At 32.8% G+C, this 14,442-nt stretch overlaps 1 protein-coding gene, 1 long non-coding RNA gene and 1 other non-coding gene across 4 annotated transcripts; 1 reads left to right on the top strand and 2 right to left on the bottom strand.

Annotated features, from left to right (window-relative positions):
• Positions 1 to 3,334: 3,334 nt before the first annotated feature.
• On the bottom strand, positions 3,335 to 3,416 carry TRNAS-GCU (transfer RNA serine (anticodon GCU)). The gene has a single exon. It is a non-coding gene; the product is annotated as a tRNA-Ser (tRNA).
• A 523-nt stretch (positions 3,417 to 3,939) lies between these two features.
• LOC142609876 (thioredoxin-like 3-1, chloroplastic) lies at positions 3,940 to 9,862 on the bottom strand. Of its 2 annotated transcripts, XM_075781601.1 has the most exons (6): positions 9,252 to 9,862; positions 8,339 to 8,413; positions 6,077 to 6,143; positions 5,946 to 5,963; positions 5,752 to 5,840; positions 3,940 to 4,575 (listed from the first exon to the last, which is right to left on the bottom strand). In XM_075781601.1, exons 1-6 carry the CDS (start codon positions 9,554 to 9,556, stop codon positions 4,551 to 4,553), a joined length of 579 nt encoding a protein of 192 aa, XP_075637716.1. In that variant the 5' UTR covers positions 9,557 to 9,862; the 3' UTR covers positions 3,940 to 4,550. The 2 variants fall into 2 exon arrangements, with proteins under 2 accessions (XP_075637716.1, XP_075637717.1); XM_075781602.1 differs by lacking the exon at positions 3,940 to 4,575 and having other exon boundaries at positions 5,585 to 5,840.
• A 2,531-nt stretch (positions 9,863 to 12,393) lies between these two features.
• LOC142610830 (uncharacterized) lies at positions 12,394 to 13,787 on the top strand. The gene is made up of 2 exons (XR_012839891.1): positions 12,394 to 12,518; positions 13,433 to 13,787. It is a non-coding gene; the product is annotated as an uncharacterized LOC142610830 (long non-coding RNA).
• Positions 13,788 to 14,442: the final 655 nt, after the last annotated feature.

Genomic DNA, 14,442 nt, shown 5'->3' on the forward strand with positions numbered 1-14,442 from the left:
TACCCGATTTAATCCTTTAAAGTTATTCATTATATATATATGAAATCCAATTCCATAAATATATATATACTTTAGTAACTCCTTACCTAAGTGGTTAGGCCTAACTCTCTGAATAACAATCTCATTAAACTTAGCTCAAGGGAATATTTTGTATCTCCGTTAAGAGACTATGAATTCCATCTTGAGAATATATGTTCCATCATCACTAAATGTGGTTTCCCAACATACTGAGATTTTGATCGTTACTCTAGATCTCACTTCTGATATATCAAAGTAACCTACACCTCATGATCAAGCCCATTATTCTTTCAGGATTAAGAGTTTATGCAAATACAAGTCGTGAGTTTATTATTCATATGACAGTCGTTAGAAGAATTATAAATCTCACACCGGCCTAGTTCAGTATGTTTTAACTCTTAAAACATATCAACATACCAACTAGAAATCTCCATTTCCATGATCAAGATAAATCATCTTAGTTGATATGTTATAGTCTTCGCAGATGAAATGCCTAATTTTCATCACCGACTACGAACTACATTTCGAGTTTACAAGGAACTTGTGATTTACATCTTCTGTGACTAAATCACATACAATGCATCTCATGGACTATATGATGATGTCCCAATATTCATGTTACCATTATTTTTAGATAATAATAAAACAATTTTATTAAACACAATATTAAGTCATACACAATGTCACACATAATGTCATACATAATATCATACATAGCATCATACAATAGGATTTAAGGGCACTAATCCTAACAGAGAGAAGACACTGAAATTTGAAGTTTAAGTCCTGTGAGTATAAACTCATAAAACGTATAATTTTATTAAAAAAATTATAGCTAAATGAATTACAACTATATAATTGAAAGTAAAAATCACGCAACATGTTTGTGTATATGCATGAAAAAAAAAAACTGAATTCAACATTATTTTATAATACACATTGCTATTATATATATATATATCAGGATTAGATGGATTAGATAAAGAATTTGAGAATGATTAGATTACACTATGTTGTTGCATTTTTTTTTAATAATACACGTTGCTACCTATATGTGTGTGTGTGTGGGGGAGGGGGGTACAAAAATTTAATAAGGAAATCATGCCACATGTCGTACCCAAGGCCGAGGAGGCCAATACAGTTCCTAGGAGTCCATACATACATACATATATATATATATATGTGTGTGTGTGGGGGGGGGGTAGAAAAATTTAATAAGGAAATCATGTCACGTGTCATACCCAAGGCTGGGAGGGCCAATACAGTTTCGAGAAGTCCATACACTCAGATGGTAAGGCTGGAGAGGCGAACCATGGCCAAGTCAATGACACATTTCCAAAGGGGGTCACATTGTAGAGGAGGAGCTTTAGAGAAGGGGCTACCCTGACGTGATTGGAAAGATGATAGCTGCCACCACATTTAATGCACCTCACCAAACACCCTGATCGTATTTATGTGGAGAAGGCCCCTGAACAATGCTGTCTTAGTTGTTGCAACTCACAAAAGACTTGGGAGGGTGTCTGATGGGACAAGCACTCAAGTAGTGGCCTACATAATCAACAAATGGAGAACCAAGATCAAGAGAGATGGACTATTTAATGGAAGAGATCCTCCAAGAATGAAAGGGGATCAGAGAATCTGTAAAAAAAATACTATAGCGACAAGAACTAAAATTGTATCCAAGTCTAAAAGAAATATACTCAAGACCTGTCCACCTCGGACTTTGCTGATGAGGGATTTTCTTTGCATTCAGCTTAATTTTCTTTGCTTTCTTACCATCTTTAATCCATTGTGTGCATTACTCAATCCATTGAAGCCTAGTTTTTAAGCCCACTCTCTACAAATTCATTGTGTTTGGCTCTTTGTGCCCTGATCCAATTACTTCTTGGGCTTAGGATCCAAACCGCGCCCTTACAAAAAAAAAAATATATATATATATATATATAAATGTTTTCTCTTACGTGTAGTATAGTAATTAAATAAGAATTAGGGTCCGTTTGGATAGAGCTTATTGCTGAAAACTGAAAACACTGTAGCAAAATAATTTTTAAATGTGTGAATAGTATTGTGGGACCCATTTTTAATATTTTTTTTCTGAATAAAGTGCTTGTGGGTCCCATGAACAGTGCGTGAACAGTAAAATTGGTCTCCCGCACAGTAAAATACCGTGCATGAACAGTACCGGTTACTGTTCATGCACGATGGAAAAAAAAAAAAAAAAACGCAGAAAATTCTCAGCAAAACGCAAACGCAGCGTATCCAAACACAGCTTTAGATGGATCAAATGAAGAATTTAAATTGTAATTAAATTAAGATATTTATCTACTTAGAAATTATAGAAGAAGAAAAATTATATATATTTAAAAAAATGATAAATGTTTTCTTTTACATGTAGTATAGTAATAAATAAGAATTAGATGAATCAGATGAAGAATTTGAATTGCAATTAAATTAAGATATTTATCAACTTAAAAATTATAGGAGAAGAAAAATTAAATATATTTTTTTATAATACACATTGCTGTTTTTGTTTTTTTTAATAATACACATTGCTACTTTATATATATATATATATAAATTTTTCTTTTACATATAGTATACTAATTAAATAAGGATTAGATGAAGTGTAAAAAAAAATTATGATTAGTTAACATGGTTAAGATTAGTTAACGTTATTAGCTAGATTGTTATTAGATTTATTTTATTTTATTTTTTGTCTACGTTAAAGTTAGTGCATATTACCTTTTTTCGTTACTTTATCCAAAAAAAATTAAAACTTTTAACTTTGTTATTATTACAAAATAGATAGTGTAGGATAAATGTTTATCCCAATAAAAAAAAAAAAAAAAAAACACTAACGTAAGCTAAAAGTAAAGTTGTTACTTCATGAAATATATATATAAAAAAAAGGCTGATACAAACACTTATTATTATTTTATCCAAACTTTAAAGAAGTTGGTAAGATCAAAAAAATTTGTTTTTATTTAAAAATTTACTGTTGTTTGGTGCAGCCACCTGGCTCAACAATTATATATATATATATATATATATATATATATATATTTTTTTTTTTTTTTCAAAAATCTAAAAAATTTCTGATATGAATTTTTTGTGGTATAAAGGTCTATGACCTGTCTCGCATGGCGTTGAGAATGTCTTTTGTCCTTAATCTGATTAGCCTTACCTTCAGCGGCATGGAAGAAGCATTTTAGCTACTGATTTGTAATGATTTTTAAGCTTCATGTCGTCATGACATTCACAGCTTGACGTGGATCAGAGAAAAGCGAAAAGAGAGAAATGAAATAAAAATAATAATCGTCGCCTGAGAGATTCGAACTCTCGCGGGGAAACCCCATGTACTTAGCAGGCACACGCCTTAACCACTCGGCCAAAGCGACGATGTGGTGCTATAGCTTATGAGCTTCTTTTTATTATATCATATGTAGGATAGTGTTGACCCGTGCTCACATACCTATGTAGTATGTAATTATGTATACCAATCTATGCTGCCAAGTCAAAGTGTGAGTCGTTGAAGTTGAACACCTGCTTAGAGTCTTAGACGGGTGTAAAATGCAAACTGCACATTTGTCCTTGCAACTTAAAGGTTAAAATACGTTGGTTAGCTTTGGCCGTTCAAATTTTGTCCAAAGATTTTATTTAAAATTTTAAAACCCCTCTAATAGTAGCTTTTAAGCATAGAATTTTCTTATTAAAATTCAAACACATGATTATATTGGCCAATGAAACATAAGTAATATATATATATATATTTTATAATAACAATTAAATTCAATACAATATGCTTGAATTTAAGTGGGAAACTAAATTTTATAAAAAATAAAATTAATTAGGAAACTTAAGAGCATCCTCATTAGGTGTTTCAAAAAAAATGTCATTTTAACACATCAAACACCTACTTTATCATTTTACCACATCTCATTTATCAGATGTTTTATCCTTCAATCCTATTCATTAAAATAATATTTACAATACATTAAAATAATATATTATCTCCTCCCATCCTCAATAGCAACAACACCAGCAACAACGGCACAACCACCACCATTGCCACAACAACACCGACAGCCACTACCAGCACAAACCCACATCCACCAACGCCCCCTTTAAAATTAAAAAAAAAAAAAAAAAACACAACCGGAAAAAAAAAAATCCACAACAACCCACCACATTCACAAACCTCAAAACCCATCCCAAATCAAACAATCCAATCCCAAATCATTGTTATCCTCCGATCCAATTTCTTAAACTAGATCCAATCCCCAAAATCAACCATAAACAATCCAAACAAATAAGGGGAATCAGATCTTAGTGAGATCGGGCAGAAAGGCAGGTTGCTTAGAGCGGCGGAGGCGGAGGCGAAGCAAGCTGCTTGGCGAGCGGCATCGGGGGAAGCGAGCGATGTTGGCGTCGGAGGAGAGGCGAGCTACTTGGTGAGCGGCGGAGGCGAGCTGCTGGTGAGCGGCGGAGGCCAGCTACTGGTGAGTGGCGGAGGTGCGCCGGCGGGTGGAGAGTCACTGTGGTGGATTGTGAGAGAGGCTGAGATAGAGAGAGAAAGAGGAGAGAGAACGGCTGAGAGAAAGTGAGGGAGACTAAAAAAAAAGAAAGAGATAAAATGACAGAGGAGAGAGAAAATTATTAAAAAATTAATATTTCTATATAACACACCAATCCATACGGTGTTATCTTTGAAACACCACTGTTCATATGTGCCAAATGTTTTGACATTTGGCATACCTCATGAGGGAGGATTTTTGGTGTTTGGTGTGTCAAATGTGTTATATTATAGCATTTAACACACCTGATACGAATGCTCTAATGGACTTCACCTAGGATACTCTACCTTTTTACCTAAATATATAATGTTGGATTTTAGTTAGTTGAAAAATTATTGGTAATATAATATCTTTACAATTTATTATACATTTGTTGAGGTGAAATGTAACACATGTTGTCATTGATGGACATTAATAGTGGTGTTAGTGGTGAACACTATGTAAAAATCGATATTTAACTCATTATTTATTATCACTTCAATATATTGTGAAATAAGTTTTTTTTTTTTTTTTTTGAGGGGGTATTGTGAAATAAGTTATAATCACTCTTGGTATCATTTTTTAAACCAATTGAAAGTTATAACATGCCAAAAGATGACCCTTTTAAATTTCTCAAAGAAGCTTAACGAATATTTTATGAAGTTTGGAAGAGAAAATCATTCAGGCAACCCAAATATGGTTCACTTCATACTTTAATTGTACCATTCCAATTTTCATCGTGTGTTCAATATCCCTAAATGAACGGGGGATAAGACAATCCTAGAAATTATATCTAAATTCTTTTAACTTTTTAAACCTTCTTAATAATGAACAAGTTTCTACTAGTACATCTCTTCTTTTTTTCTTTTTTTAAAATAATAATAATTAGCAAGTTGCACATACATTTAATGAGTCTTAAACCTACGACTTCATCTTTCACCTAGAACTTATAAGATGAGAAGGTGCCAATTGTCTCAAATTTGAAACATCCAAGGTGGTGACACGGAATGCAATGGGCAAAAAAGTTATTAGATTCCATCCATCAAAGTACCCGTTATAGACTATAGGGAAGGAAATATTACAGTACTATATGATATACGCATGACTGCAATATAAGAGGGAAAAAATATAAACAAGAATTTGTAAAAAGAGAGAAGTGCCAAGAGTAAGTTAGACAAACTTTTGGATCATATCTCTCACTTCATCAACCACAAGCCAGGCCTTATGCCCTCCTATTACTTCTGCTTTCATCTCTCCATCTTTCCATAGCTGCAATAAATTTTTACAATCCATTTGTAAGTTTTCCTTAGGATCACTCTCACTAAAATCAAGAACATTTTGAAAAATAAAAAACTTAGATGGACAGACACAGACCTGAATTGTTGGCATCTTCTGAGAAAAGAGAACACAAGAAAGCATCGTTAAAAGCGTCCAGGGAAAACATGTGTGTGTATTATACATATTTAAGAAGACAAATTAGAGAACGCATTATATATCATACATACAGAGATGTTTCCCCGCTTGACTAGAGTTTGAGGTACCTTGTTGACATCCACCCAATAAAATTTGGCCCTGTTATAAACAAAAATCAGAAGAAAATTTTTTAATTGGAATTATAATAACCACCAATAACTGAAAAGGATATTCCAATTTTGATAAATTAGTATTGGTTAATCCATGACAAGGAGCTCCCACGTTAGATTATGACCTACTTCCAGAAAGGAAATGAAAGATTTGTGCCTAGGCTCAGGTTTAGTGAGCTAAGCTTGATGACAAGTCTTGATTAGATTAATCTAAATTAATAAAAGAGGGAACAGAGCGAAAACTTCGATCTTTTCTTTTTAAATTATTTTTATATATATTTTTCGGTTGGCTAAAACTTCTGAACTAGTAACCATTCTCAACATATCCTTCAACTCAGTGACTCAAGCACGAGTTAGTCATTGATGTCCAGATTTTGGACAAAACAGTAACGGCACATGTTTAACATTTATAGTCTAAAAGCAAAAGAATTGTAAAGAAAGCTGCTTTCAAGTCTTAATGTCACAAGAGCCTTCACTACTCTCATCACCAGAATCGATGAATCAACATGAAAGTTCATACTCATTGATGTCAACACACCAAATGTTTAGTTTGTCCTTTTATTTATGCATATGTTATTTGAAAGAGATAAGAAAACATTTAACACATTAAAGTCTTAAATATTGGTAGATGTCAAATTGGAATATCTGACTCAATTCTAGTCAACAATATTAATGTAAGCAAACCAGGGAGGAAATAAGAGAGAAGAGACCACATGCGAACTGATGGAAGCTTATTTGGTGCTCTAAAGATATTCCTAAATACACATTCTTAAGCTGACTGGGATAGTGTCATGAAAAAATAAGACATGATTTGAAAGTATGGATCCGCTACTTAGAGTTGGAGCCGTGAAATATTTTAAACACAATTTAGTAGACGATTTTTATTTAAACTTAAAAAGTGTGATGAAAATTGAATTTCAATTGGTGTAAAGATTAAGCGTTGTGTATCTCCCATTGAAAAAAAAATTATTAAGTGTCAATGTGTCCAATTTAGTATTATCTCTTTGTATCTTTTTTCTCTAGTATGATATTTAGAATAACTTTGTTGATAAAGGTACAAGTGTGTAGCAATCTCATGACAGCACAGCAAGTTCTTGCATGTGCTGCCAGAGAATAACAAGCCACCTCATAAGGCACTAACTCTCACAAACATTCATGATATTAGATCAATAGAATGTAAAATCTCAATTACTTGAACTTTAGGTATTTGACAGAAGCATATTAAGCAGCTCTTTGTATCAGAACACTGTGGTAGCCAATTCTAATTTTGCAGGTGTCTCGAACGCTGTTAAATAGCTCTTTGTTTTCGTTTTAAGATATATAACATATTGTATACTCTTCTCTTTGTTGGAGTTAGGCATCAAACTATCAAATTTGTATTATTGCATAGTTAACTGAAATTATGGGTTAGAATTTGAGAAAATTATTAGGTACTCTCGGAGTATAGTAAATGAGTACCCAATAATTTCCCTAGAATTTGATGTTGATTGGTTGTCTTTGAAATTTGTCCAGAAATTCTTGGCGTGGGGGTGGGGGGGGCAAAGTAATCCAGAAATCCTATACTAAAGGGGTTTGGGAGGAAGGTCAGGGGGGCAGTTGCCCCCCCCCCCCTCGGCTCCGCCCCTGAGTAGGAGATATGTTTGGTAGCCTGAATGGCAAGTATGCAGTCAGCTGCTTATGTTTGAAATGATTTTGTAACACTTTTATTGAATAAAAGCTCTCATTTATCAAAGAAGAAGAAAAAATTCTAGTCAACCAACTTTTTTTTATAAAAATAATTCAAATGTAAAAACAAGTGGAGGAGGGTGATTCGAACACTGATTCCTTTCATAAAGGAGACTGGGCAATACAGCTATAAGGTTCTTAGCCCACCAGTCACTCAAACCTTGGCACTAATGAAATACGAACATTTTCACATACCACTAAAGTGGTATGCTATATATATCGTGAGAATGTGGGAACTTTAAGAATGGTAAAACTATATAATGTGAGAATGCGGTGCCTTGAAGTTGAAGGATATAGTCATGTGGGGTTTAAATAATATTAAAGAAAGAACAACTCAGTTATTCAATAATGCTTGTACTGTCAAACCATGATACAGGTAACAAATGGTGAAGAAAACAACAATTGATACCCAATTTAGATATGCTTGTTTCACACGAGAGAGAGAGAGAGAGAGGTTACTTGGTATCAAACTCAGCAGCCAATTTCTCCAACTTGGGCTTCAAGTAGATGCATTTGCGGCACCAAGTAGCCATCCTGGCAATAACAGAAAACCAGCCTTTGTAAAATTAGAATTTTGGAAGAAAAAGAATCCAAGAACCAACCAATTAAAGCATTTTGACTGCTTTTATATATATATATATATATATATATATATATATATATATATATTTTTTTTTTTTTTTTTTTTTTGAGAAGATGCTTTATAAGGAAAAAAAAAAAAGACTGTCTATCGATCCTTCCAAAAAAAAAAAAAAAATCAATCACTATTCACTAGCTCTCCTCTTGTCCCAAAAAAAAAAAACACTTGATCCAAATTTAGGCCAGATTCGGGCTACGTGTTTAAAACCCGACCCGTCCCGGCCTGGGAATAGCTATTAAAAATTTTAAACTACAAGTCGTCTGCAGTGGCTTGTCTATGCGACACCACTCCATAACAACTATAACTTTTTATAAAAAATAAAGATAAAATTACAAATTAAACCCTAAAGTTTGTAGAAGATTGAATTTTACAGTATGATTTGAATTTTACCCTAAATTTTGGGATGTTTAGATTTTAAACGTTTCAAAACTTGATATTACCACCTAAAATTTAAGATGGTTTGAATTTTAGACCATAAATTCTGAAACTTTAAATTTAAAGTGTAAAATTTAAAAAACTTAAAACTTTAGGAGTAGAATCCATACAACTAGGTAAAATTTTAATTTTAAAACTTTAGCGGTAAAATCACGTATCATTTGCCATTTACCCGTAAGTAAAAGAAAACAACTACTAAAAATTTAAAACAAAAAACCGGGTACGCTCCAAAACGGCATCGTTTTGCAGAAATTCACTGAGAGCAGAACACACACCCACACAGCGTGAGAGAGGTACCAGTCGATGATAATGGGTTCGGAGTGCTTTTGTGCTAGGAGTAGAATCTGATCAAGATGATCACTATCGTTGATGGGTTCCATCTCAACAGTTGTGGGTCTTGACAAGTCTGGCCAAAACGCATCCACTCTAATGTCTCTTCTCAAACTCTTCTTGCACTCTCTGTTTCTTCTATCAACCCAATACCCAGAAGAACTTCTTTGCAAAATCAAAAATCTCCCACTGCTTATTGAGTACTGCTGCTGTTGGTCTCGGTGGTGAAATTCCCTGCATAGAATTTGAGCATTCGCTGCTATTACAGACATTTTTTCTCTGTCTCTCTCCCCACCACTTTTTGTTTAAGAAGAAAAGGAATAAAGAGGGATTAAGGTGGTATTTACTAGGTTGATTGGTGATGAGAAAGCTTGAGGAAAATCATTCCTTGGTGATACTTATGGGGCTTTGAAGGTTGGAGTTAGTGTTTTGGGGTCTAAGTCTAACTAGAGTTGGGACTTGGGAGGGGTGTTTCATGAAGGAGATATTTTATTTTACAAAATACTACTGTTTTTTATTTTATTTTTTAAAGGCTTTTGCTTGGTTCGAAAATAAGAGAATCGGACAACGGTTGAATAGAAAGCTTATCCGCAAGGTGAGTTGGGGATGGGAAGGCAAAACGGGCGTGGGGCCCACCAATGGAGAGCCTAAATTGAATATTCTTGTCCTGCTTTGCTCACTTTTCTTTCGTTTTAATTTCATTTTTTTAAGGATATTTACGTAAAGAAAACTTATAATTTTAGGAGGGGCGTCTATGGGTCAAACCGGCTTGGGTTTGCCCTAAACCCGTCACTCAACGTGGTGATAGCTGGTTGGAAAGGAGGCCAATCATTGCCGACTGACCAATATCAAATTATCAATTGATTCGGCCATCGATTTTCACGATTGGAGTTGTCTAGTTATCGGTTGGATATCTCAACGAGGGAACAACGGGTAAATGTGTCAAGCAACGATAACAAACAACGAGAATCTTGACCTTTATGGTCAGATTTAGACTTTGATGGCCATATTTTGACCTTGATGGGTTAAGAGATGCCAAGTCTCAAGCTAAGCTTAATTTCGGTAACTTTGGCAAATTAAAAAAAAAAAAAAGGAAGAGGGAAAGACCAGTTTGGTGGTAAGGAAATTTGAGAGAGAGAGGGGATTCAGTTGGTTCAATTTTGACTTGTCAGGAATTAAGGGACCTAAGATGCGAATCGAAACATGACTTTTCTTTTAACATTCAAGACCAACCTATGCAAATGGAGCCAATCATGGGTTGTCGAATCAGTTTAAATTGAAGTGGGTTGGGTTTTGCGGGCAATGGACAACCCAAATTTGATCATATCTTTAAATTTTAAATCTTTGATAAATCTCTTTCAACTAAAATAATGAAAAACCACGAAAATTTTACTTACACTTTATATGAACAAAATATCTCTCCATGTGAATTCTTTTTGACACAAATTTTTTAAAAACTCAATAAATAAACAAAGTTTAATAATAATAATAATAATAAGTCATATTTTAAAGAGTTTTTTTTTTTTTTAAAATGTAATGTTTGACCTCCATATAATGGGTTTTTATTTATTTATTTATTTTTACACACACATAAGTACATTCTACTTTAAGCGTTTATTTTTATAATAAGTAAGAAGGTAGAAGTTGTGACAATCCTACTTCTGTGTGAGTGTCACAATAGTAACACCCTAAGTAATGGGAGGTAGTAATCCTTAAATTAGACTAACGCCACGTTGTTGCCTGTATTAATTAGAACTCAAGACCCATCCTATACTATTACTCTACCCATTCGGTCACTACCTTAGATAATTACTTGTGGTTCTGATATTTTTAAATAATAATTCAAAGGGATGAATTGAAACGATTTTTTTTTTGAATAATTTGTCTTAAAAATTTATATTTATGTTTATGAAATATCATTTCTGGTCAATTTGTATCAATTAACTCCCTAATTACCATTTAAAAATATTAAAAAAATCTTCATAAAAAAAGAAGAAGTAATTACTAACCATTCAATGGAAGCATATTATCCATATAGCAAGGAGGTGAGATCGAGAAATCAAAAACTATATAAAAGCAAAGATCTCATATGAAAAAGCATGAGATTTGCCAAGTGGCGTATTTTTTGTAAAGAGAATTAGAATATTCTCAAATACCACATCAAAGATAAGAACAAATTAAATATTGACTTTTTGTTTCATTTTGTTCAATATTTCAAGACTTTTAATTAAAAAATAGATATTATTTGTATTATTTGGTTCAATATTTCAAGACTTTTCATCCCTCACGCATATACGCAAAACTTTTTGCTTTCTAATTCACTATTTTCACCTCATGTCAAATACACAGAGACAAAAAAACGTTGTCATTTACCTTCAATCTTTTGACAACACCTACCTTGCTCTAACATTGTTATTTCATCTAATCCTAACCCATATGAGTTAGCTACAACTAAGGAAGGGGGACTTGTTTTTTATATTGAGTGACAACAACAATTACGATTTTGATGTTAAGGTTAGATGCTGTGTATTTGTGATTTTTGTAAATGATGTGATTGACTATAGGTGTTTAGGATATGTATCTTGTTCTATATGAACTTTTATTCAATAATATTCCTCCAAAGTTGTTTTTTTTAATAATTATTTCTCATTACTTCAATGATTATATATAATGGATATGTGATAGTAATTTATAATTTTTTTTTATGATGACATCATTACTGATAAAGTTCTATTACAATTATTCTATAATACATATACAACATTTTTCAAAATTATTTTACATAAACATTACAATATTATCCGTACATCACACAGGTAACTTACTAGTTGTAATAATAAGGAACTCTATCTTTTTTAATCTATTACTACTTGTTCTTGCTTTATTCTTATGCCTTTTTTTGTCATCTTAAATAAAATGAATTTAGAAAAATAATTAGAGAAAAATTCTCATACACCGCCTAAACTTTGAACTAGTGATCAAGACATTTTCTATACTTTTTTATTGGCCAATTTACACCTTAAATTGTTCCCTCCTGCCAAATTAATTCTTCGGTTAGTTCCGGATAAAACACTAACGGAATAGCACATGAAGTTTAAAAGCTAATTAATTCACACGATAGAAAGAAGAGAGAGGAAAGGCCTAGGACTGAATGGCAAAGAAGAGAGAGAAAGAGGCGGTAGAACTAGAGCCGGCAGTTGTCTCGCCCCCTGTAGGCTGTATCTTCAGGCCCTGGTACGTGCAAGTTTCTATCGGGGTTGGGGTTTATTTACTCCAAAATCCAAATAATCAGAAATCCTTTCAAGTAATGAATAGGATGAGTCCAGGTTTTTCTTTATTTTTATCTTTGAAGATGAAATTTTAAGATGTTTTGGCCCATGGAATTTTTGGCTATGTAAAATTCTTTCCACTTTTTTTTTTTTGGTTTTTTTTAGTTCCTTTGATACTTGTGGATTTTTGTGATGATTATGGTTAGATATTGATCAAATGATGTAGATTTAATGAATTTGTGTTGGGTCTTTAGGATTCCATGGTCGATTGAGTTCTTAACTTAGGTTCATTATTTGTGCAGTTCAATTGTTTGGTAAATTGTCCCAACGATTATCTGATATGTGCTTTCTATTCAATTTGGTGGGGTTGTTGCTGGTAGATGCTGGAGTCTATATGCTAATCCTTTTTTCTGAATTAGTTTGACTTTAAATGATTTGGTTTTGTATTATTAGTCTTGTTGTTATGTAAGCTAGCAATATTTGTTTCAGGTGAGAAAAAGAAGGCTTAAACATCAAACTCAACCTGTACCTTGTTTTAATGACCTTCGTTTTAATTAAGTCTAGGATTATATCACATGACAGAGCAACTTGAGGCTCCATTAGCTTCACTGGGCTGAGGAAATATTCAAAACATACTTAATAGATTGAGCATTTTATACACAGATTTAGATTTGTTATTATGAACAAGAATAGGAAAATGAAAACAGTTTAATTATTGGGCTCTCCACTTTTTTAGGATCAAAATGTTATACCTGATGAAAAATTGAACGAAATTTAAATGCTTGCTAATGACTTCTCTCATTGTATTTTTAATGACTTTATGCCCTTCACATCTAGTTTTATCTGATTTCTTTTTTAATTTTCTCAAACAAATGTAAGGGATCAAAAATGTGTTGTAAGATGTAAGTTGCAACCTTGACATTCGTTGGAAATGAAAGACTTCAATATACTCTAAAATAATTGGAGTTGCAAAGAAAGATGGACAAGACCTGGGACTTGAGGAGAAATGCCAAGCAATGTACTTAATATGATAGTTATATGTTCAAATGTTTGAACTGTACTAGGGTAAACATCAAACTGGAAGAAATGCCAAGCAGAGCAAAGGCAACAATTGTGCTTATGGTTTATATGTTCAAATGCACAAAGTGTACTCAAAATTGTATCTTGCTTAGTTAAGTGTTCAATGTCAATGATGTAACAATGATGTGATGATAATTAAGTATTAAATGTATTATGAGAGGTGCAAGGATATGTAATAGTTTTCATATATGTAATGACTACTTGTTTGTAATATAATTATGTTTATATATAAAAAAAACTCACTCAAATTTGCATATGAATTGAAGGATATGCAACTGGACCTTGTTTGTGATCATTTGTCCACTAACTATTTCTTTTTTCTTTTTTTGAGAAGCTATTAACTGTGTTCAATTTTTTTTTTCATTGATGTTAACAAAACACAAATTTACAAAAATAAATTACACATAGGCGCACATGTTTCTTTAATGATAAAATGAGAATTATAATTTTTATAAATTGCACATAGGTGCAGAATTTTTTTTTAATTTTTATTAATAACAAAATGAGGATCATAATCTGGTCATCAATACATCTCACACAAATCACTAGTACATCATTGCCAAACTAATTGGCATATGAACAATCATTAGAGCACTTAGCCAAAGTTTAAAAACCATGATTCTAAACTAAAAAAATTGCTTGACGTTGTGGACCACCCGTTCCCTCCACTTGCAACACTTCTTTGAGTTGAGGATCTCTTGCACCATCAATTTTTGTGGTTGGAGCTTGTAATACTTGATCTCCTCTCTTGAGGAGATGATAATGCAACACTTGCAAATGATCATTCCTGACCTAATACATTACTTGTA

The sequence above is a fragment of the Castanea sativa genome, chromosome 9 (assembly GCF_040712315.1).
Source record: "Castanea sativa cultivar Marrone di Chiusa Pesio chromosome 9, ASM4071231v1".
Lineage (NCBI taxonomy): Eukaryota > Viridiplantae > Streptophyta > Magnoliopsida > Fagales > Fagaceae > Castanea > Castanea sativa.